General features: G+C 41.9%; 2 protein-coding genes across 6 annotated transcripts in view; one reads left to right on the forward strand and one right to left on the reverse strand.

The window, feature by feature from the left end:
- Window positions 1–1,921: 1,921 nt before the first annotated feature.
- Window positions 1,922–12,118, reverse strand: ELMOD2 (ELMO domain containing 2). 5 transcript variants are annotated; one of them, XM_081208464.1, is made up of 9 exons: window positions 11,955–12,118; window positions 10,174–10,321; window positions 8,920–8,948; window positions 7,925–8,022; window positions 6,483–6,612; window positions 5,380–5,513; window positions 5,016–5,084; window positions 3,390–3,523; window positions 1,922–2,119 (listed from the first exon to the last, which is right to left on the reverse strand). In XM_081208464.1, the coding sequence occupies exons 1-9, from the start codon at window positions 11,997–11,999 to the stop codon at window positions 1,968–1,970; spliced, it is 939 nt and encodes a 312-aa protein (XP_081064590.1). In that variant the 5' UTR covers window positions 12,000–12,118; the 3' UTR covers window positions 1,922–1,967. The 5 variants fall into 5 exon arrangements, with proteins under 5 accessions (XP_081064590.1, XP_081064591.1, XP_081064592.1 ...); XM_081208465.1 differs by lacking the exon at window positions 11,955–12,118 and adding an exon at window positions 11,792–11,837; XM_081208466.1 differs by lacking the exon at window positions 11,955–12,118 and adding an exon at window positions 11,746–11,834.
- Window positions 12,119–19,894: 7,776 nt separating this feature from the next.
- The window catches only part of MGAT4D (MGAT4 family member D), a 42,092-nt gene continuing 36,931 nt past the window's right edge, over window positions 19,895–25,055 (forward strand). Inside the window, exon 1 of the mRNA XM_081208424.1 lies at window positions 19,895–20,724. Coding sequence (XP_081064550.1) covers window positions 20,634–20,724 — 91 coding nt within the window. The 5' untranslated portion in view covers window positions 19,895–20,633. The remainder of the gene's footprint in view (window positions 20,725–25,055) is intronic.

Here is a 25,055-nt window from a genome sequence, read left to right on the forward strand (position 1 = left end):
TGTGACAACTATATGAATACATACCTTAAAATCTTTTCTGGTATATTTTCTAGAATTTTCTATTGCCTCTATATTTAAAGCATTTAGTATAGAAAATCAAGGTTTCTTTTAAGTAAAATAAATGAAATTTCTTAAATTAAAAAAGGTTGTCAATTAAGCCATTTCAAAGAAAAACTCAAATGGAATCAAGTGTGCAAATAAATGTACCTTATAGCATACAGAAAAAGAAAATATATTTACAACAGTTTCAGCCAGGAATGATTTTTGTATACATTCTGATACCATGAACCACTAGATCCAGTGCTCATATATAACCAGGTACACACTTCTCTGTGAAGACTAATCTCCAGCTAATGAGAGAAAATAGGGTTGTCCCTATACAGAGAGAGCTCATATGGACTTTTTTTGATTGTGCCCCAATGCATTTTGCAGATATCAAATTTCTCTTGAAAGATATCTTGTATTGCACAAAAGTGATCAAACATCTCTAAAAATAGATTTAGATACTGAAAAGCCTTCTGTGATCCACTCCATCTCTGTGTCAGGGCTCTACTGCTCTGGTAGAACGGAACTTCGATAAGCATTTTATTTCCCATAAGTTAGATATCATCCATTTTGCCTTGTCCTTTTTTTTTTACTGTTCTAGATAAATTATTACTTTTAGATGTCACAGGTTTTAGATAATACTTCCAGCATATGTAATGCCTACAATGTTGCCATGTGGCATCATATGTTCTTCCCATGGCTTCCTGCTGCACTCTTTTTCCTTATCAGCAGTCTAATTAGTCGATTATCAGTTAGTAAGATGAAATAGGAATTTGCTCAATTCCAATATCAATTCTTACAACAAAGCCAGCATGTTTTAGGAACTGACCAGCAACGACTCAGTCTCAGCTTCAGATTTGAAGCGCACATGAAGTAAGTACAAGGCACTTTAAAAAGATTAATCTTTGAACTAATTACCCTATCTCTAAAGCAAGGCTACCTGCAACTAAAGTTTGATTAGAAGCATTTTAAACATGCTTATTCAATAGTTGAAGAATCTTTAGATTGTCTCGGAATAGGCCATCTGAGTTGCTTTCATCAATACAAAATAGCAGTGTATTAAAGAAAATTTACTTAATTGCCCAATTATCTTCTACTGAATATTTGGAGCTCTAGTATTCTTAAGCTTTAGCTGTGAACTTAAGTGACAAAAGAAAGGGGGAAATAGAGCAATGGTTGATATGTGAAAGCAGTTACATCTTAAATAAAAATAGTCTAGTACAGGAAAATATATTTAACTTAATATATTTATGATAAAATGCAAAGACCTATTTAAAAACAAAAGTTTTAACTCTGGCAATGTTTAAGCATGCTGCCATGAGAAAAATCAAACAAATAGTCTTCAATAAACAGAAGTGAAGCTTTTTTCTCATACACCCAAATCATTTAACCTGCTAGTGGGTTCCCCTCCCCCCCCCCCCCGTAGTGTAATAATAAAAGACCATGTGTTCCAGGTTAGAAGAGAGAAAATACAACCTAATACATTTAAAACAAAAGCTATTTCTGTTCAAGAAGTATTGCAACATTTCTGGTTGTAAGTTAATACCAGTCAAATATGGAAAAGAAGCTATTGCTTCTTTTCAAATATGGAAAAGAAGCTATTGCTTCGTTTCAAATATGGAAAAAAGCTATTGCTAGACAAAATGTAGCACAACAAGAACCTGTTTCATCTGCTAGGTATACAAAAATTATGAGGATCTGTGGTACAGAAAGGATCTTTGTCTCTAAAAAGTTCTTACCTTCAGCAAATAGTATACAGACCTAAGTAAGTGTTGATTGTCCAAGCTCTCTCAACCACTTTTTTAAATAAAAAAAATAGATGTATAAAACTTTGTGATCACTAAGTGAAGTTTTTGGTTAAATATGAGAATCCCAGTCAAGTGCATAATTTTTATAGACAGAATCCAAAGGAATGCACATTACTATATTTCGTTTCTTAAGGCAAGGACTACATCGTAATCCAGAAGATGTTTTTTGACTTTTTCATGAAACTTCTCTCTATACTGGTTGAAGTACATAATACTTTCAGGCTTTTCTTCAAACCAAAATTTGTCAAATTCGTAAGCCAAATAACCTGTAAAGACCAAAACATAGAAAGTGTATTGAGACAACACATGTGTTTGCCTCTAAGCAGCTTTTCAAAAACGACTAAAAACACATTAAAATTAATGAACATGACTAAGTTAAGAGCCATTAATTTCAGTATGTCTACTTTAGTAAATCTTAGCTGAATACCACCAAAGAGAGCTACTTCAGGCACATGCAACCAAAAGCTTGGACACTGGCACTATTTTTGAAATGTAGAAGAGTAGAAGCTATATCAAATTACTTTTGAAATTACAGTTTCAATTTTGGTATGCTTTGCATAAAATATGCACTTATAAGGAAAATCAATAATCTTGTATTTCCATATACTGTACGTATGCAACAAAGAAGAGGACACATACAACAGCATACTAAGGTTCGGGGAACACTACAAAAGAATTTAGCAGTCATTTGTTTCATTTCCCATTATTATTAGTAGTAGTAGTAGTAGAACATTCTATATCCGTAGATTATGGCTTGCTCATATAATTTATATATTTGTTCATATGACCATCTCTCTCAGCTTAATAACCTGTTATGAAGCGGTTAACCATAGCTTCCCAAAACAGACAAAATGGGGGACCATAGTTAACGGAAGACTCCCTGGTTGGTTTGCTCACTTGAAAGGGCTAAATACAAAGCCATAGGGTTCACTCCTATCTTTGGTTATTAAGCAAATATATTATTTTTGGAACACATGCAATATGTGTAATCAACCCTACCCTATATTAATTTGCAGAGGTGAATAGGTTAATACAAGGAGTCACAGCCAGAAGTTTTTCTCCAGCTTTTCTCTGTCTGTTCAAGGAAGAGGACCTTCAGTCAGAATGTGGAGGCTGCTTTTGCCAAAAAAGTCAAAGTTTACAGTGGTGTATATGGCTCCACTCTTCTGGAGACAAATACACGTGACAGATGCTTGATTACATTTATTTCTTCTCCAGTAGTGTAATGTGTGTATAAGGCCTTTGAAATTAATCTTTCATTTAAATATAGAAAAGCATTATTTTTCCTGAAAGCATGTTGATACCCCATCCTTGCGCCTTTGAGATGTGTTAGCATTGACAGGATCATGGTAGGATTCAAAATGCTTTCCAGAAAACACAGTAGATTCTTTTTTTAAAACAGATCTCTGCAAGCGTTATAGTTGAACATGTTAACAAAATAGTGAGAACATTCTGCCTCTAACTAAGTTCAGAAACAGCAGCTTCCAAACCACTGAAGTTGTTATCCATATATAAAAGATAGTTGAAGATACTCACAATAAAACTGATGGAAGTCTTTCATTAGTGGTTCACCAGGAACCAAGTTGTAGAAGTGAGTTCTTAAATGTCCATTCTTCAATAAATTGTAAGCCATTTCTGTCAAATTGATCCCAACTATTGCATAAGAATATCTGCAATACACAGACATTCTAATCACTATACTTTTTGATTTCTGCATTTTAAGCAGTATAAATGTCAAGGATAACCGAAGGCAAATTATTACCTTTATGATTATTTTAGAAGTCTTAAGACATCTTCAGTGTTAACATTTTTTTAAAAAATATAAATTTATTCATTCTATGCATAACCTCCTAAGTTAAGCAATACTGCAATGTCTGCCTACCGTTCCAAGACCATTCACTGGGCCCTAGTGTTACCAAAGTTAAAAAATGACTCCCATGTCCAAACACAATTTTCAAATTACTAAGAGAAGTGAATATAAGATACTTAAAAACACCACTAAAACTACACTAAGGTAATTCAAATTATGTAATATGTTCATATTATACAAATTAAGCAATTTGCCTTTATTTGACCATTTTGCAGCTAATGATAGGATGGGGCAAGAAGCTATTTGTATCTACGGGGTGTGTGGTGTAGAATGACAGCCATTTAAAAATGTGTGTTATTATCCCTAACCTAAACAGGCTTCCCCAACTTGGCAGTCTCCAGATGTTTTGAACTACAACCCCCATCATTTCCAGCTAGCATGGTCAACAGTCAAAGATAATGGGAGTTGTAGTTCAAACATTTGGACGGCACTTGGTTGGGGAACATCTCTTATGACATGGAAAAAATAAATTAAAAATTAAAAAAACATTTATGAAATAGGCTTTATCTAATAATGATAGTGAGAGAAACAGTATCTTAAGCTTCAAGTACCAATTCACACTGCAGCAAATATTTTAAAATTAAATTTAAAAGGCAGTATTGTTGAGGACAGCATTGCTATTTCATTTGGTTTTACTTTTAGGATTTTGTGTGGGTAGAGCACTATTAAGGACTGCAACCTGGCAATCTGCTATGCTTACTGATCCTGAAAAACAGGAACAAGGTCTTTATAGACAGCCTCCAACTTGACATACTTCCCATTTGCTCACATGCCTACATCATGTGGATGGAAGATACTGATTGTGTTTGTTCAAAACTACAAAGCAACATTTAATGCAGTTCCTTTAATGGAGATGTCTAGTTCAATTTTACTGGATGAGTTTCAGTTATTAACGCCCAAGAATGTTGATAAGATGCTTGGACAGGTTCCACCTAATGGAAAAATCCTTAAGGTTATACATATACAGTAGAGGAGCAAGAGAGAAAAAGTTACTAGGGTATTTTGTGTGAAGACATCAACAGGACAATCTAACCACACACAATAGAGGTACAGAGGTACAGAGGAAAAGTGAGATAGGGCAGGCATAAGGCTAACATGCAATGAAAAAAATATTTTCACTTATGGGATCCCTAGAAATTACTGGATTATTCTCACAAATATTATAGAAGAGGAGGCGCAGAAGATAAATATACTTTCAGATTATTTATTAGAAACTAAAGTAATAATGAAAGCTTTGCTTTTTCAGGTTTAAGAGTCAATTATGACAGCAATTTTATTCAAAAGTAGCTTACCCCAGTTTTGGATTATTTGAGCGAGAAAGGATTTGACGAGCTTCACGGGGATAGTGTTTACTAAAATATCTGAAAATATATGTACACACAAAGTAATTATGTTTGCAAGAGACTGCTTATACTAGCAGTGATTAAAAATTACTTTTCTAAACATTCACATTATAACCACTGCCTTGCAAAGTCAATTGCTCTACAGTATAATTAATGGTGTTAATAAATTAATGAACAGTAGGACAATAGCTTTTGAAATAAGATAGATTAATTAGATTGGCAGGTTGTTGAAGACTGAATCCAATACCCTCTTTTTAATACCCATTTACATCAGCAAAAGAATACCCACTGTTACATAATATTTTTGACTTACAGAAGATTAGTTAATCCCAGCATGCCCATTCCTCTGAAGTCTGTTTTAGGGTCATCACCTTGGAAACCAATGTCACACCACTGCTTCGTGATTCTAGCCTTCAGTTTTTCATGGGGCATCAACAAATTCCAAAGCTGTATAAATATGCTACTGTTAACAGAATTATCAGTATTTCCCCCAACTTATTCTAAATACAAACAGGTACTATTAATCAAACTGGATGCCATACAAAATGGCATAAGCATCCTGAAACACAGGATGCAAAGAAATGTATTAACAAGGAAGCTTTTTCTTTTTGAGTGTGGCAAGCGATAAAGAGCTTTCATGGCAATCTCCTTTGGGCATGAAGCTCTCCTGTGCACATAGGACTCCCTGCTCATTTCAGCGGATCTATAAACACAGCTTTCCTCCTCCTGTTGAATTCAATGTAGCAGTTAGTCCAGAACTCCACATAGGCACCAGACTGAATGAACTTGTACTAAAGCATATGGACTCACAATCAACTGTTTTATAAGATTCTCCCAACAAATATAAAACTGCAACACACCAAAGTCACACTTGCTTTGCAGGTGTTATCTAGCAGCTCACTAAAGAATGGCTGTTAAATTATACCCTCCACTCCAGCATTTTGTATCTGAGCTATCCCATGTGTTCTAGGCCTCAGTAACTAGAGTCATACTACTATTAAAAATCAGATTGCAATTTTTAACAAACCTGGAAAAACACCAATTATTTTCTAACCACCTCTCCTTTTTAAAGCTATTTAAACAAGTAGTTATCATTGTATTCTGCCTGTGGCAATGAATTCCGTAAATTAAGTATGCTGTGTGAAATACTTCATTTTGCCTTTTGAAAACTTAATGCTAAATTGATTTCATTGGATGGCCTTGTGTTTTAGTATTATTATGAGACACAACTTTCACCAATCCCATTTTTCACATCACTCATAACTGCATGAACTTATTGCAGATAAGAGTCGCCTTACTACACTAGCCTGGGCAACTGTAACTTCAGTAGACTGAGTTCACAATTGATGCTTGTTTTTAACATCACAAATTTGACATTAAATATGTCATAAAAGGCACAAAACCTAATTTTTTTACCTCTATTAGTTGCTCTTCATGTTCTTTATTATCAGAGTTATATGGCTGTTTTCTCAGCTCTTCTACGGCCAAATAAAGTTTCTTACATCCTGATATCTGGAGCAAACTTAATTGCAGCTTTGAAGCAAACCTATAATATAGGAAAACACAAAGAGAATTATAATTAACAGGTGATAAACAGCTTTCATCTGCAATAAAAATGGAGAACAGCTGTTAGTACCAGTTGAAAATCATATAACCTTCATTTCCCAGACCACCTTGCTTACCATTCTAAACTATGACAAATAGGCCACAGAAGTTAGGGTATCCCTGTCCAGATAGGAGTGTGGCTGGACCACCAGCCAAAACTGACAGAAGGCACTCTGCTCCACCAAGGCCACCTGGGTCTCAAGCAACAGTAATGGATCCAGGAATAGATCCCAGTAATGGATCCCTCAAGCTACATACCTGCTCCTTAAGAGGGATTGTACCCTCCTCAAGAGCAGTAAGTCTCCCATCCATCCAGTCTAGGGAACCACCCACTAACAATGCCTTTGTCTTATCTGGATTGAGCTTCAGTTTACTGGCTCCCATCCAGTCCACTACCAAGGCAACACACCGTCTAGCACATCCGTTGCTATGCCTGTAGATGTAAAGGAGAAATAGAGCTGTGTGTCACCCGCATATTGCTGACAACACACTCTGAAACTCCAGGTCACTCAGCAGCTTCATATAGATATTAAACAACATGGGATATAGAATTGAGCCCTCAGCGACAGCACAATGAAACCCCAATGTTGCCAAAAAACACTTTCCAAGCATCACTCGCTAAAGATGACCAAGTAGGACCAGAACCACTGCAAAGCAGTGCTGCCCACCCCCAATTCAAATAGCCTCTACAGGAGTATACAATGGCCAATGGTATCAAAAGGCGGGCACATTGCCAAAGTCTTTCTCCCAACAGAGGTCATTATAAGGTAATCAGGGCAGTTTCTGTGCCAAAGCCAAGCCGAAATCCCAATTGAAATGGATCTAGAAAACCAGTCTCCTCCAAGAGCACCTGGATCTGCTCAGTGACCACCTGCTTAAGAACGTTGCCCCCAAAAGGGAAGTTGGCAACTGGCCAGTATTTCCTTAGGTTCTCAGAATCATGTATTTTAGATAACGAGTGTTACTGTGTATCATTCTATCTTCACTGAAGTCCACAGCAAAACTACTCATTTCAATGAAGTCAGACTCTACTCAGATCATTGCTTATTAACACACTTTTAAAAATAGTTTTTAAGCAAATCTCTTAAGAATCACATTACTATGTATGAATTACAAGATACACTAAATGCATTTTATGAAGACTAATTTGAATGAATTACTAATTCTCAGTGTCTATTTGAACAAAACACATTTTCAATGACCTCAAAGATAAAGTTCCAAACAAGGTATCTTTAGAACAATAATAGGCTTACACTGCATCCTTTTGTGTATTAATCTTCTTTTGTTCTATGATGAGTGCCACACATTTTTCCACGTCATCTTTAGAAGAATACACAGCCCTTTGTAAAGCCTGATAAATACAAGTAAAACATCAATCTTCTGACACAAAATATCATCTGTTTTAATAGCAGTTACTTTAAATTTCAGGAGATTACTATGAGTAGGGATTCCACAACCTGTTCTGGATGGAGTCATACTCCCTCAAAAACTTCTGTTTCAGTGTATCTGATGAAGTGTGCATGCACACGAAAGCTCATACCAAGAACTAACTTAGTTGGTCTTTAAGGTGCTACTGGAAGGAATTTTTTTTTATTTTGACTCCCTCAAAAGGTTCAAGTTCACAATTTGGGAGTGTGGGAATGAGCTGACTGGTGGGGCTTGTGAAGTTCAGTGCACAGTGCTTTAAAGACACCACCGAACAGCTGACTGCAATGTCTGCAAACTTCTGACTCTGCCACATCTTTACCCTGCCTCACATGTTAGGCATAGGACAGGTGGGTGTGGCTTGGCCATAGGGGTCTGGGCCAGATGGGAAGGCCAAGCACATTTAATTAGACCTGAAGACCAGAGGTTCCTCAGCACTGTTTCATTAACAGCAAGCCAAAAACTGTACCACAGCAGTGTTGTTATAACTGCAGATAATGTAAACTAAGCAGGCTCATAAATCAGACTTGATCCAGTTCGCATCCAGTCTAGTTCTTGACTAGCCTTGGTTGGCATATCATTGCTACAGCAATGATAAAGCCAATCTTGTGCACATTTACTCAGAAGAAGCCCAACCAGGTGCAAATGATAATATTGGGCCTCTTTTTTTAGAAAAATGATGAGGATCCAAGGATCAGAAAACTTAGTTCTCTATGCTTTAGAGCTGTGTTTCTTACATAATGCCTTTCATGAATGTAACTTTGGGGTGGGGAGGGAATTGGGCTTGACTTTAGATGCTGGGCATAATATAAAGTTAACCTACCTTACACTTTGATGATTCCAACGAATGTTCTGCATTAAGATAAAAACATGCATGTTTTTAAAGAAATTCATAGACCTAGATTCTGATTTCTAAAATTACACAAGACAAATGAATAAGCATGATTGTAACCATGGTTTAATACCTCTAATTTGTTTTTTTCATGTATTAATTGCTTCCCATAAGACATCTATAAGTGATTTAACAATAAAAACAACTATATATAAAATTTCTAATCTAAGAGAGTTAAAAACTAGAATAAAAATCACAGTGTAAAAGGCTTGTTGGTGTTGGTTTTCAACAGACACCAAAAATACAGTAAAAACAGTGCCTGTCTGGTATGGAGCAGAAGGGAGTTCAAATTGGAAGGCGCCACCACAATAAAGGTCCAACTCCTACATTGTAAGGAACAGACCTCCCAGTGTACTGTTGAAGCATGCTAACCACACATGTAAACATACTTCAACAGCTAGCATGCAATTGCAGATGACTCCACAAGCACTTATGACAGTAAAATGAATAGGAGTTCCAGGAGGATTACAGGGGCAGGGAAACAAAATGTCACACACATAAGGTGAAAGCATCCCTATCCCATCTCTGATTTGAACATCTCTATGCAAATAAGGCATGAAATGCAGCAGGGGAAAATGACACACCCTTAGCCTTTTGCAGCAAAAAAAAGGAGATCCATGTGGAGTTACTAATCTCTAAGAGAGATACAGGAAAGACAACAATGACTAGAAGAACCAGGAGGCTATAAATGCAGGCGCCAGGATTTCAAGAGGCAGCAGACCAAGGGAGTGAATCAGATTAGAAAATTAAGCTTGAGAATGAAAGATGGGAGGTCCAAAGGAATGAAAAGAAAAGGCCTGAAGAAAGAAACAGGGGGTGAGAATGGCTGGAGCAACTGAAAAGGCAAGGAATCAGTATTTTAATTTGAAATAACTATTTGTCTATAGGACTTTATTTTACAGCTACTGTACCAGCTTACATACTGAACAGGGAACAACACACTGCAAAAGACAAAACTACAATACACTACATTGTGTATATTGTCAGCTGTCTCCTCTGTTGAATCAATAGCCTTATCTACATGAATTTTAGCCACCCAAAATTAAGGACATAGAAGGAAGGTAAAGGGAAATATTTATGGAAGGTGAAAAACTTGAAATTCTCTCTTGATCTGTGGTTGTCAAACTAACTTTGGAGATTGAACATAACAATTTAGGTATAAGTTGTATATTTCAAATATATTACCTATCCGTAGTGTCCTTTCTGCTCTTTTCATTGAGCCATCACAGATACGCTGCAGTTCACATTTTCCAGTTAACTGTCTCAAGATCCATTTTAGCCAAAATCGAAATATATTTCTATACAAATAGCTCCATAAGTGTACAATCATTTTCTACAACACCAAAAAAACAAACAAAAAAAACACACAAATGGTGAGTATAACAAATACTCAAAAATTCTGTACTATGTTAATTTAGAAGGCCCGTGCAGCCTAATGGAACATACTCCCAAGTAAGTCACGTAAGTGTGCACAGAATTAACTGCAAACCTTAAATTCCAGTACTAGCTGCTTCAAGCTATTAAACTATTGGGGCACTTCACCCAAAACTAAATAATGCTGGAATCCTAAATTCAATTACTTGGGAGTAAGACAGGAGTGCCTGGCGTGCTCTGGTCCATGGGGTCACAAAGAGTCGGACATGACTAAATGACAACAACAAAAATCTAATTGAATTCAATGGAGTTTACTTCTGACTAGAGATATACAGAGCCTGCACTGTACTTAAGCATTTGAAACCAACAAAATTAGGGTTGCATTTGTATCAGTTACTTGGGAGCATGCCCCATTGATGTCTCAATAGAATGCCTCAAACTGGGCTTTTCTTGCTTTTGAAAAACTGCTCCTGCTCTCATTTTCTTGCAGACTAGAGACATGATGGGGGGGGCATTTAGGGAGAGGGATAGTTTTCCCCATTTTTCCACCACCACCACCACCACCCCGTTTTGTCTTCACATCTGTATTGCAGACAAAGTCTTTATTCTCCCAAACTTTCTAAGTTTTGAGTTTTAGTTGCTGGGCTTACTGTCCATTCAGTGCTTGGTTTGACTTCATGCTGATTTTACAGTCGTTTACCATTCCAGAAAACATCTGGTTAAACTCTTAACCATTAAAGGGTAAACATATAAACACACTATATAAACATTTAAGAACATCCTAATCCCTTCACCTCCGCTAGCAGCAAAGGTATCAGAAGCAATGTTTGCAGAAATCGTAACAGAACGGTAGTTTTAAAAGGCAATTTTATTGCACGTGAGTTACTCTCATGATTGTGAGCTCACTGCTGTCTTGCTGCTTCTTCCCGAGCTCATAAAAAAAAAGGAATACTCAAGCGCCAGCTTTTACTGGCTTGATTCTGGCCAGCATCTTCTCTAGGGTATCTCCACAGGACCTAAACATTTGCAAATATGTTTGTACTGTAAAACCTGCAGGGATTCATTCATATACATATATATATATATATATGGAGGTTCTGTTTCAAGAGGCCACTGCAGCATACAAAAAGATCCCGTCTTAGTGTACGCAGTCACAAACAAGTCCTCCCGCCCACCGGCTCCCTAATGAACCTGATCCCGGAAGCGAATATCGGGCCAGAGAAGAGCAGCTGGTTTGAAAGGGGACGAGCCTATAGGCGGCATTGTCCCCGCCGCCCCATTTCCCAGGGTCCTCTCGCCGTCCCGTCCCCTGCACGCTCCACCAGATGCTCTACCCCCGCCCCCACCTCCCCACCCTCAAACGGTACCAAACTCTGGTCACACCATCCCAAGCGAGAGCGCAGCAGGCCGGGCAGCGGCCTCACTTCACCTTCACGCCAGCAGCTCCCTCCCACGGCCCCACCATAAAAGGAAGTTGCCTCCCCCACAGACCCGGAAGTGAGCGATGTGGCCCGAGATGGGGGAGGGGCTGCGTTGGCTGTTTATAACTGTCCTGTCAGAGAAACCAAATCATTCCCAACTCCTTTCCCCACCTCCTTAGAAATGACATGAGCGTCCGTGTCCGCGGGGGCTTCCATGGTGCCCACCAGGCGAACGCAGACCGGCCCGTGAGGGCCGAAAAGGGCGGAGCGGGGGGAATGGGCGGGTCTTCCGTTATGTCCGTTTAACGACGCCGAACGGGTGGGCGGGGCTGCCCACAGCGGCGGGCCCGGCGTCGAAAGCGTGCGGGCGGTCGCCGCCGTTACCGGGGCAACAGACGCTCGCGACGGCCAAAGAGGGCGGGGCGTCGCTGCCTTGTCTCCTGCGTGCCTAGGCGCCGCTCTGACAGTTGGGAGGCGGACGCCGGTTGGGGCGCGTAGCTGTCAACTTTTCCCTTTTCTTGCCAGGAATCCTATTCGGAATAAGGGAATTTCCCTTTAAAAAAGGGAACAGTTGACAGCTATGGTTGGGCGGCGGCTGGTTTCTAAGCCTTAAAAAGGGTTTCGGAGAGCGGGCGGGCGGCTCAGTCGCTTGCTGACCCTTCCTCAGGCATCCTATAAAGCGTGAAGGCTCCTGAGGGAAAGCTGGGACAGGGAAGGAAGCGGCTTTGTTTTGGCAATAAAGAAGTATAAAAATGATGCCAAATGAAAATTGGGCCGTGGGGTCCTGAAGATTTTATTTTTATTTTTTGAAAGCGGTGGGGTTAATGTGAAACGAGGAGAAGAATTGAGAGACACAACGGTCGCTGCGCGTGCCCCAAAAGGAGCCAGAAAAGACTCACGTACACACTTGCCGGTCCTCAATTAATAATAATTTTACTAGGACTTTAGGAAAGCAAATGGAACATAATCATCATCATTATTATAATACAAGCCGGTTAAGATATATATATATCTATAATTTCATTAGTGCCAGTAAACGAGTACGGAAATGAGACACATTGGCCAATTCTTATGAATAATGTATTATCCCATAATAACCATCAATTAAGTTCGGTTCGAAATAGGGGGAAACGAGGCCGCCGGCTGGAGCTCGCGGGCGCAGAGGAGAAGCGGAGGCGTCTCCTGCTGGCTTTGCGTCTTGTGGCCACCAGGTCGCTCCGTCGCTGCTTCTCCTTCGTTCAGGTGTTCGCAAGGTTTGTACAGGCCGAAGGGAGAGGAGGAAAAAGGAGATGGTGCAGGTTGGGTCTCGAGCACCAGGCACCGCTTCGGGCGACACGTCCTATTTGGTTTCTGTTCCGTGTTATTTTAACTGATTTACGCGCCGCCCTTCAGCCAATCGGAATCCCAGGACTTTCCACAACAAAAGATTCATAGCTGCCTGTCTGTTCAAGACTAGCCCAGTGTGGCCTGTAAAGACTGCAGATGGGTCTCAGGCAGAGGTCTTTCCCCATCTCCTGCTATAATATCCTCTCTCTTTTTTAATACGCTGAAAATCCCGGGGAGTGCAGCTGGACCATTTCCATGTAAGGTACCTGTCTTGCTGTGCCAACAGCACTGTGGTTTCTGCCTGGAATACAGTTATACAGTAGTCCCTTTCTAAAATAAAAAACAAGATGATGAAATAACATTAACCCATGCACTGCTCTGTCTTGCATAAAACATTTGTCGCTGTAGATGCTTGGTGGTTGCTATAATAGATTTTAGCTCTATTACTTGAAAGCAAAGCCCACTAACTTCCAAGTTAGTGGTACTTATTTCCAAGTAGGATTGTAATCCTTTGTACTATTGTTTCTGAGTGCATAGGATACAGCAGCGCATTTTAGGGTGTCTTTATAAAGGTTTGTTTTTTGTGGTTTTCTGACATTTGTGTAAAGAGAGATGTTGCAGTTCACATAGGTGAGCATCCTGAGTCAGATACAGTCTTATTGATAACCATGTGATTGGTTTTCAAGTGAACTTTTGCTGTTTAATAGCTGAATTTGACATTGGTTCCAGTGCTAGGGCAGGAGGGAAGTTGGCTGTGTTCTAATACAGCTTAGCTTACTTCAGTTGGAGACTATTTATCACTTGTAATACATACTTACACATCATATTTTCCTATATACATAAAAATGGAAGGTTGTAATCCTGTAGCCCCCATTGGAGGATTGTAGTGCTGTATCACAATCCTGGATTTGCATGAAGTCAGAGCAAGATAGGAAAGCAAAAATGAAGGCAGGTTTGCATAACAGCAGCAGCCATGGCATGGGAATGAAGAAGGAGTGGCACGGATGCGAAAAGTGGTAGTTTAAAATAGCAGTTGGTGTTTGAGTAAGGCAGAAATGAGATAACTGAGAGGGAAATTGTGGTTTTAAACTATGGTGGAGGTTTGAGCAAAGTACCTTCACACAATGGAGTCCTTGCCCTGGCAATAATGCTTCACCATACAGTATGTCCCATTTCAACAGCCTGCTTGCTATTGATCACTAACAACTACCAAGCCAGTCATGATCCCTCTTTCCTGCACTACCCCCTATTAATGGAGAAACCATACAGAAAGAGCATTAACTCATTGTGTGCACTATGCTACACTGGAAGTTGGACCATGCTGAATAGAGGCATTCTTTCCTGTCTCCCCTCCATCTCCACTTTTCACAAATGGTTTTATTTTCCACATTTTTCTCAAAACTGTGATTCCCACCCCACCCCACTCCACCAAAGCTCGCATCTGCATTTCCTACAGTCTTCCCCAATTAATTGTTTTCCCACAGGATCTTTAAAACTCCTTTACCCTTGCAGCACACAATGAGTCGAAGCTGGAAAGCACTTTCTGTACATAATTTCAGGGGTAAGAAAAGAGACTGTTGCCAGGCATTAGCATGATCAGTCAAGCCTTGAGAACAGTTTGAATTTTGGATAATAAACCATGGCTTAGTGTTATGTGTGAACCAGGCCAGTGAAGACATGCTTCCAAAAACACAGTGGTGCCTCTCAAGATGAAAAGAATTCGTTCCGCGAGTCTTTTCGTCTTGCGATGTTTTTCGTCTTGCAAAGCACGGTCCGTTGCAACTGTGCCTCTTCAAGCGGCTTTTAAAAAAGCGCAAGACGTTTTCGTTTTGCGAAGCAAGCCCATAGGGAAATTCGTCTAGCGAAGCAACGCAAAAACGGAAAACCCTTTCGTCTAGCAAGTTTTTCGTCTTGCAAGGCATTCGTCTTGCGGGGCACCACTGTACATGCATAGGATTGTATTATTGACATAGTTTTGGCTGGTAAGCCAGCTGTGAGTTTATAGAAGTTATTTTGGTCATTATCCATACCCTGATAATATCTAAGTAGGATTACTGTAATATGCTTTATATACATTTGCCTCTAAAGAGTGTCCGGCTATTTTAGTTGGCTCATATAGATGCAAGGTTGTTAAATGAGGAATCTCTCCAACAACCATGCAAGGTGGAATGCTTGTCACACACCTTTTCTAAAATAAGAAGGTGAATAGGAAGGTGAATGGCAAAGAACAGAGGGAGGACAACCCCATTTTATCTCCAGGAAATCAGGAGGGGGAGAATCATAGGTGGAGAAGCATTCAGTAATCAAAAGTAATAATAATAATAATAATAATAATAATAATAATAATAATAATAATAATAATAAAATAAAATAATTTATTATTTATACCCTGCCCATCTGGCTGGGTTTCCCCAGCCACTCTGGGCAGCTTCCAACAAAATATTAAAATACGATTGTCAAACATTAAAAGCTTCCCTAAACATAACAAAATTTGGAGCAAACATCCCATAGGCACTGGAATCACCAAGTGAGAGAATGTTTTCTCATCCATTCTTATTAGGCAGAACCTGATGGATACTTTAGATCAGTGTTTCCCAAACTTTTTTGGGCAACGGCACACCTGTTTACTGAAAAAAAATCTCGCGGCACACCACCATTAAAGCCCCGCCCCGTGACGTCAGCGCGCAGCGTCACGCCGGGAGGGACGCACGAAAGTGAAAGTTTTTTCCCTCCCCCCTCAGTCCCTCGCTCGGAATTCAGCTCGTTTGGGGCATCGCTCCGGCTGCTCCCTCTCCCGCCGCGCAGGAGCGATGCCTCTCTCTGGCTCTCCCTCCGCGCAGGCTGAGGGAGGGAGGGAGGTGCGCGTGTGACCCGTCTCTGCTGGGAGACCAAACCCAGCGAGGCAGAGTCGCGCGGAGGCGCCCAGGCAGCGCTGCCGGCTGCGAGGAGGAGCGCCAGGCAGCAGCAGGAGGCGCGGCCTCTCCTCGCCGCCGCCGCCCCGCCTCTCGCCGCCCGACTCGCCCGCCTCCCTCCAGGCATCTCGCGGCACACCAGCCGATGTCTCACGGCACACTCGTGTGCCGCGGAACACCGGTTGGGAAACACTGCTTTAGATGTTTCCAGTCTGCATTCTTACTTATTTATGGAACTCCTTCCTTTTGGAAGCACAAATGGTGACAACATTAATGGTTTTTTCTTGGCTGGTGAAAACCCATTTGTTCTCACAAACCCTTTGGAGACTATCTTTCCCCCCTCCCTCTTGGCTGTTTGGTACTGCTTATAAATGGAATTGCTTTGAATTATGTGTGGGGACGCGGGTGGCGCTGTGGGTAAAACCTCAGTGCCTAGGACTTGCCAATCGTATGGTCAGCGGTTCGAATCCCCGCAGCGGGGTGAACTCCCATCCTTCGGTCCCAGCTCCTGCCCACCTAGCAGTTCGAAAGCACCCCTAAGTGCAAGTAGATAAATAGGTACCGCTTTATAGCGGGAAGGTAAACAGCGTTTCCGTGTGCTGTACTGGTGCTGGCTCGCCAGAGCAGCTTCGTCACGCTGGCCACGTGACCCGGAAGTGTCTTCAGACAGCGCTGGCTCCCGGCCTCTTAAGCGAGATGAGCACGCAACCCCAGAGTCGGTCACGACTGGCCCGTACGGGCAGGGGTACCTTTACCTTTACTATGTGTGTTTTAATTGTATATTATTATATTTTATGTCATTGTTATTATTTGTTGTAGAAACTTAAACAAAGATGTTCAGCACACTAAATGATGAGACAGATTGCCTAATGTTGGGCACATTGAGTTGGGTCAACATCCTGCTTCTATGACAATGGCATAATTTCTGATTGATTCATTGCCATTTGTGGTGTGTCTGCTTTCTGTCTATTCACCAGCTTCTAATATTAGTACCAACTGTTGTTGCAAGAAAAAAATTGTCATCTATGTTGGACACCACATTCATTTTGATACTTATGCTACTCATCATGCTGTCTACTACTGTGTGTACACTAGTCCTGTTTTTCCACCCAGTTCACCTCCACTACCATCATTGGTACTGATCACCCCTCTCCTGCTGCCTTTCACACTATCAGTAGTGTAAATCCCTGCTTTCTTCCTGGTACAGGTAGCATTTCCTTTTGGGGGAAATTTTTTTCCTTCTTCATCACCTGCTGGAGGACAAGAGAGAGCTGCCACAAATTTTCCATCACAAAGTCTGTTGATTGGTTAAGCAGCAAATCCACATTTCCCACTACATGGTGGACTGTAACTCAAAAGCTATGGCAGGCTTACATCACCCTCCATATCTGTGCCTGGCTGCAATCAGTGGGTCTCCCACAAGAGGCACATTCAAGTATCAAATAAATTCCTCTTGACTGTGAGGGTCTCTTTAATTAAGGTGTCTTGCACACTGCCACTGTCACAGGAGAAGTGGCTGCAGCTTCCAGGTTCTGCCAAAATACGTATCGCAGACCTCTCACAAGATCTCACCAGAACCAGGAAACCAAAGCTGCACAACCTCAGTAAGCAAGGCTTCAGTGGAGGGGCAGCCACAGGGGGCAGGTGGCACCTTCCCTTTTTGCCTCTTGACAAAATGGGACAGGCTGCCCTTAGGTTATCCACACCTTTTTTTCCCTGCACATGCTCCAGTGAATGAAGAAGGAAGTTGTGATTGTGCGTACCATGGGTAGGCAAACTAAGGCCCGGGGGCCGGATCCAGCCCAATCGCCTCCTAAATCTGGCCTGCAGATGGTCCGGGAATCAGCATGTTTTTACATGAGTAGAATGTGTCCTTTTATTTAAAATGCATCTCTGGATTATTTGTGGGGCATAGGAATTCATTCATTCCCCCCCCCAAAAAATATAGCCCCCCCCAAGGTCTGAGGGACAGTGCTGAAAAAGTTTGCTGACACTGATGTACACATACCGACAATGGCATTTGGCAGATGTGGATACAACCCACATTGCCATAACTGCTTTAATCTGTTTACATTTATTTTCAAATGAACATACTTTAAGATAATGCAGAATTTGCAATGAGCCTGTATTTTTGGTATTGAAACTAGCTACTCTAAATCTAAATAAGCTGGTGTCAGTGATTTCAGAGAACTTCACTTATACTAATCAATATTTCATCCTGACCTTTGACCATGCCTTCTACACGGATTATTCTACAAGGATAATGACATCTATTTGCATCATACTTGCTTGTGATCCTTGGCAACTAAATGTACATAGTAAAATGTACATTCAAATACACAGCTCTAGGGTCCAATACCAGTCTGATCTTTCATGGATCAGTGAAATTTTTTATCTATACTTAGATGTTGCCTAGCACTCATTCATCTGAAATAAATAGGCACAAGATATATAAGATATACTTTAATATACTTGTCTTTTGTCAAATATTACCATTGCCTTTACTTCAGGAGCCTGCCTAAAATTTGAAAACTGAATCACCTTGCTTTAGTTATTCAGAAAAAGGACACATTGTACAATATGCAGTTGTGTAATTAGTTTCTAAACTGAACCACACCTTACAATAATGTTCTACAATGTGAATAATGCGCAGCTTAAATACTTAATTGGCTACAATGATAATTATGTGCTAATAATAAAGAGATTTTGACCAAACTGCGGGAGGCAGTGGAAGACAGAAGTGCCTGGCGTGCTCTGGTCCATGGGGTCACGAAGAGTCGGATACAACTAAACAACAACAACATATAAAGAGATGGGTCTTACTATATATGCCAGAGGCATCAAATAACTGTTTAGAATTCTTTTGTTCCCATTCTCTCTTCACTTTCAGTGGGTTTTTTTATTCCAGAAATCACACTGCAAGCTCTATAGGGCAGACTATCTATTTATGTTGCTCATTACAGACTCTAGTACACTCATGGGTACCATGAACAAATAATAATCATTTATGATTTATAATGACTATTAAGAGGGGCAGTAAAACTGTCCTTGTAAACTGCTAAATAAAGGAAGGTCACACTGATGAAAGTTAAGTAGCTTAATGTATAGCTGAAAAGTGCTCCTGCTACAAAGTACCCTTTGCAGAAGATACTTTCACCAGAATCTAAAATATCAAGGAAACAGTTTCCTCCTCTGTATCCTGTCACAATCTCAGTTGTCTAAGAATGGTGTACTGTATTTATTTATTGCATTCCTGCCACCATGCGGGAAGAACACATAAGCATTTTTAGTTGCTGCTCTACAACTTTCCCTGGAGATTTGCCAATGTGTCAGCCTGAGAGCATATTGAACTTTCAAGATGGAAATGCAATTAATGTTTGTATTTAGGATATATTTGAAACACTACATGTTTTGGCTAGAACTGGAATGAATGATTAAAAAGAAACTGCAAGTGCAATTGACACAGTGAGAACTTATGTGAAAATCACAGAAAAAGAATATTGACTTTTAAACCTCAAAATGCTCATTTCATCAAACAAAAAGAAACACTCTGCTTCTTTAGGCTTTGCAGAACTCTGGCTCCTTCACCGAGACTGAAAGGTTACAATGCTGATTTTAATTTCTCTATGACTTCTGTACCTTGACCTTGCCGTGAAGAAGGACTTGCTCAATTTTCATAAAGCAATATTCAAAATACTTAAGATATAGAAACCACATTCAAACAGCAGTACAGATATCTGAAAAAGTTGCATCGGTGAACAAGGGATACTTTTCCATTCATACTTGTAAAGAGTCGCTTAAAAAAAAAAAACAACACTGACGCAAGAAGATATGCTTTACTGGGCCAAAGAAGTGCCATAGCTGGAGTTGCAGCAGTTTTGGGGGCAAGTTTCAGTTGCCCGGGTCAACATGCGAACCCCTGGAATTGCTACGTCACAATACTCCGCGCGTTCGAACAGAAATGTGCCAAAGTTCTCGCGACTGCACCTAAGAATGAGGGCGGGTATTGCTGCCTTTTAAAATTCAGGCGCAGGACCTATCCCTCTCCACATTGACCACTTGCCCACAGGGTCTGCAGTTCAAATGTTTCCGAGAAAGCGAAGCAGGTTGCACAGGTTGTTGACCTATACATTAAAGCGGGAGGGAGGGGCGGCGGCGGCGACTCTTCCCTGATTGGGCTCGCGGCTCCAGCGATTCCCTCCGGGGAAGCGCCAGAAACATTTCAGTAGCTCTTGGGTGAGAGAGAGATGGTCGATGCCTTGCGCCACAAGTTCCTGAAAGCGCGAGGAAGAGCTGGACCCGCGTTGCTGGAGCAGCAGCCAAGGCTGAGAGAGATAAGCGTGGAATCGGATCTCCGCACCTGTGAACTTGGCCAGGAGCCTTTCTGCAGATAATAACTTCCCAGAGGGGCAACGAGGCGTGAGGGGAACAAACAAACACCACACACACATAAAAAGCCTCCGCCGGCTCGGGGCGTCAAGCAAAACACCGCGGGTGAGCGAGACGCAGCTACACGAAGCCAAACAAAGGCGGTGAGGCGACGGGCAGAGCAGCGCTTCGAGGCGCCACCGCCGCCGAGGACCTCGGGCAGCCTCGCCTGGGGGGCCGAGAAATGAGGCTCCGCCTGACCAGCGCCTTGACGTTTGTGTGCCTCAGCGCGCTTTTCTCCTTCGCCTGGTACGCCGCCCGGAGCGGGAGCGGAGGTGAGAAGCGGGAAAAGGCGGGCGGAGGAAAGGCTGCTGCTGGCGCGCGCCCCGGCCCGGCCTGGGGCAGGAGGAGGAGGGCTTCGCTGGTTGGCTGGAAAGAGAAGAGGGAAGAGGGCCCCCTTTGGAGGAGACACTGCTGCGCCTCGCTTCTCCCAGGGAAAGGGGCTGAGGAGGCGCACCTGGAGCCTCCCCGCGGGACCGCGCGCTCCGCAGCCTCCGGGCCACGGCTCCCAACTCCCGCTAACCGCCACCTGTGCGGGCGGCGGCTGTGCGCGCTCGTCGCCAGCAGCAGCCCAGGTCCCGGTTGGCTCTGATTGGCCGGGCGCTGCTCTCCGTTCTCCGGGCGCTCGCCTGGACGGTGTTTGCATCTTACTGGTCCTGAACTCCTTTTGTGGGTTGTGCCATCTGCGGGGTCCCAGCGATTTTCTCTGCAGTATGGACGAAGTAAGATTAGCACGGAGAGCTGCATAAGTTTGCTGCATGGTTTGTGAGTTTTGATGTCCTGAATTGACCCTGTGCGGACAACCCGCTCGTTGAATGCTGTTTAAACGCGTGTCAGTTACTAATCACACTTGATGCAATGTGCATAGCTGTCAACGTTTCCCTTTTCTTGCGAGGAATCCTATTCGGAATAAGGGAAATTCCCTTTTTAAAAAAGGGAAACGTTGACAGCTATGAATGTGTGGGTGTGTTTTTTACTCCTTACCCAAATTCAGAAAGTTGTAGTGGCCCAGAATAATGAATGTATCGCAGACACAAAATGAGTAGCATGCCACTGAAGCCACCCTAATGGGGCTGAACAGTGATGTGCCAAATAGCTTTTCCTGCTAATTTCCTGCTAATTACTAATTGTTGAGACATTGCATTGGCTACATGCACAGTGATGGTTGATGCCCAGAATAATCATTCAAATTGGCTCTTCTATAGAAATATTTTAAAATTAGAGTGCTTGTGGGATTTGAGGATATTTACTTCTCGTATCTGTGCCACTGCCACTTGGTGGTAAAAGAATAGTAATTTTGTTGTTTAGTCGTTTAGTCGTGTCCGACTCTTCGTGACCCCATGGACCAGATGAACTTCAGTGGAATTATTTAGTTATTGCACTTGTACCTTGGGGTGTATGGGGTGTTAGGGAAGAGGTAGTACCTCTGGTGGGGGACATGTCATGCTCCTTCTGGGGTACTTTGTCCACCTTTGGTCCCCACCCTGCACTCAGCTCTCACCTGTGACTCCTAGAAGCTGTCAACATGCAACAGTATCCGCACACCAGGAAATGGCTTTGACTGGTGGGCTAAACCAGGTGAGGGTAGCTGATGGGTCTCAAACCCTTGGTGAGTTAAAGACTTCTCCTGCATGTGAAGACAGACTGTAAAGGATTGAGAGCACAAGACCAATAGTTAAGTAGGAGGAGGCAGTTTTTGCACATGCTGTAGAGGGAAGTGAGGGGCAGATGGGGCTCATCATTCTGGGAAGGTAGCCCATCTCTGATCCTAAACCTCTGCTGCCTTGTGGGATATCTTTGGGAGAAGAAAAAAAGCCTAAGAAGTAAGCCCGACACAAATCTGCGGTGGAGTCCCTCAGACACTTGGATGGTGCCTTTTATGCCTCCTTCTGGACCATGGGTAAACAAACAAACCCCTGTGTTGCAAAATATGAGTCAGCAATATCAAATATGAGTCAGCAATATCAGATATGAGTCAGCAATATCAAATATGAGTCAGCAATATCAAAAGCAACACAATGGCCAAAAACAATTACAATGTGAAAAACTTTATGCACTAATTCAAAACATCAAAACTAACCAACTGAAGGACTTCCAAAGACTTTCAGAGACTTCAGTTTTTCACATTGTACCAGTAATTGCTTTTGATATTGCTGTCTTGTCATCTGGGCAGCTCAGGATCTCCATACACACTGCCCAGGCTTGTGCCCCAAGGAGGTCACTTTGGTGCTGCTAACACAGCAGTTTGACTTCACCCCAAATGTGCACTCCATTGTCCCTTGAGAGAGATGGATGCCAACAACAAGCACTTGTACCCCACTCTTCAGCCAAAAAGTCTCTCAGAGCAGCTTGCATGTTATCAATTAAAACAAGATGGTGTTTGCAGGCTTACAATCTAGGAGACAGAACACAAACAGAAAAGAGGATGGGGAGGAAAGAGGCAGAAAAGCAAACTTGGGGGCCAGTTCTTAAAGTTAAATAGTTCTTATAATGATCAGCTGGAATGAAAATGGTTCAGGGACAGGAGATACCTGATAGAGCTGGTCCTTCACCAGAGCTGATGGAATGAGCCAGGTTTCCCATCTCTCCCACTGAGGAAGCCTCCTGGAATGGTCACTACCAGGTGAAAGTTGAGGGTGTGGAAGGAAGGAAGGAAGGAAGGAAGGAAGGAAGGAAGGAAGGAAGGAAGGAAATGATATATATAGTATGGCTTGGATTCGATCATAGAATCATAGAATCATAGAGTTGGAATAGACCACAAGGGCCATCGAGTCCAACCCCCTGCCAAGCAGGAAACACCATCAGAGCACTCCTGACACATGGTTGTCAAGCCTCTGCTTAAAGACCTCCAAAAAAGGAGACTCCACCACACTCCTTGGCAGCAAATTCGACTGTCAAACAGCTCTTACTGTCAGGAAGTTCTTCCTAATGTTTAGGTGAAATCTTCTTTCTTGTAGTTTGGATCCATTGCTCCGTGTCCGCTTCTCTGGAGCAGCAGAAAACAACCTTTCTCCCTCCTCTATATGACATCCTTTTATATATTTGAACATGGCTATCATATCACCCCTTAATCTCCTCTTCTCCAAGCTAAACATGCCCAGCTCCCTTAGCCGTTCCTCATAAGGCATCGTTTCCAGGCCTTTGACCATTTTGGTTGCCCTCCTTTGGACACGTTCCAGTTTGTCAGTGTCCTTCTTGAGCTGTGGTGCCCAGAACTGGACACAGTACTCCAGGTGAGGTCTGACCAGAGCAGAATACAGTGGCACTATTACTTCCCTTGATCTAGATGCTATACTCCTATTGATGATAAGTAAGTTAATTTAGTTCATGGAAGGAAGCTTCCCCTGCCTCCATTCCACATTGCTCAGGAGGGCCCCCACTGTCTGGAGAGGCTTTTCAGAGGCATAGGTGGCCACTGGGGAGGGAAGAGGTGGGAAACGTTATTTCCATGAACTTCCTAAAGTTAACTTATCTTAGGATCCAAGCCATTGTATGCATGTTTTCTTATGTTATGCTGCTTTTAATTTAGTTAAATAGATAAATTTGGAGAATATCAGTAGTGACCAAACATGTGAGCATGATTCATGAGATCATTGTTAGGTTCTAATATGTTATGTCCTATGTAAATGAGAAATAGAGTTCTATTTGATTTTAACATTCTTGGCTTAACTGCAAAGTAAAAGTTGATATATTTCTTGCCCCTGAGATTTAAATTGACTAATTTTGTGGTACTGTACTTGTGACTCTAGGACATTCAGTGATATATATACATGGGATTAAGTCTCAGTGAACTTTACAAGGAGAAAGGACACAAAACTGCCTGCACATGGAACACATGTGGAAAGTCGAGCACATTGCTAACATTTCTCCGCTATAACCTTAATTGATACCGCACCTTGGGAATCAAGACACAAACATCCAATGCAAAATCCCATACCAACCTGCAGACTTTTTAATTTTTTTTGGGGGGGGGGACTAAATCACTGAAAGGTGGCATCAGGCTACTTACTTTCACACGAGGAAAATAGTGCCTGTACATTTTGTCATGTATCTTAGGTTCTACAAATGCTAGTTGTTTTAACAGTGAAAGCTGGGAATCTGTGTCTAGACTAAACTATTTTGCTTTAATACTCTTTCCAACCCAGAAGTGGGGAGCTCTGTCTTCATCACACAGAGGAAGCACTCTTTGCTCATGTAGGCTCATGTAGGTAAGTTCTCTGCTGCCAAAAGTCAGGCTCTCCATTGTACCCATTGCCACTGCTGGCTAAACACTCACGAGTGCTTCTGCCTTGCCATATCACAGCTTGGGTGCATGGAGCAAATTAAAGAGCTGTTACAAACAGTGTTTCACTACAACCATTAAAAAGGAAGTACATAAATAATCACTACAGTGTCTCGCTCCACAGGAAGGAGACTGTGGCATGGACACTGGCTGAGCACCCAGGTGGCACCAATCCACCTTCTCTCTCACTGCCTCACAAACATCCATTGTCCATCTAGGTTCAAGGACTGTGTGTTCCAGCTGCTGACAATTGCTCATTATTCTTTCCCTGTGTTTCCCTGTCCTTACACAGGTCACTCTCCCACAAATACAGGATCCATCCCA

The sequence above is a fragment of the Podarcis bocagei genome (assembly GCF_964188305.1).
Source record: "Podarcis bocagei genome assembly, chromosome: 9".
In the NCBI taxonomy this organism is placed as follows: domain Eukaryota; kingdom Metazoa; phylum Chordata; class Lepidosauria; order Squamata; family Lacertidae; genus Podarcis; species Podarcis bocagei.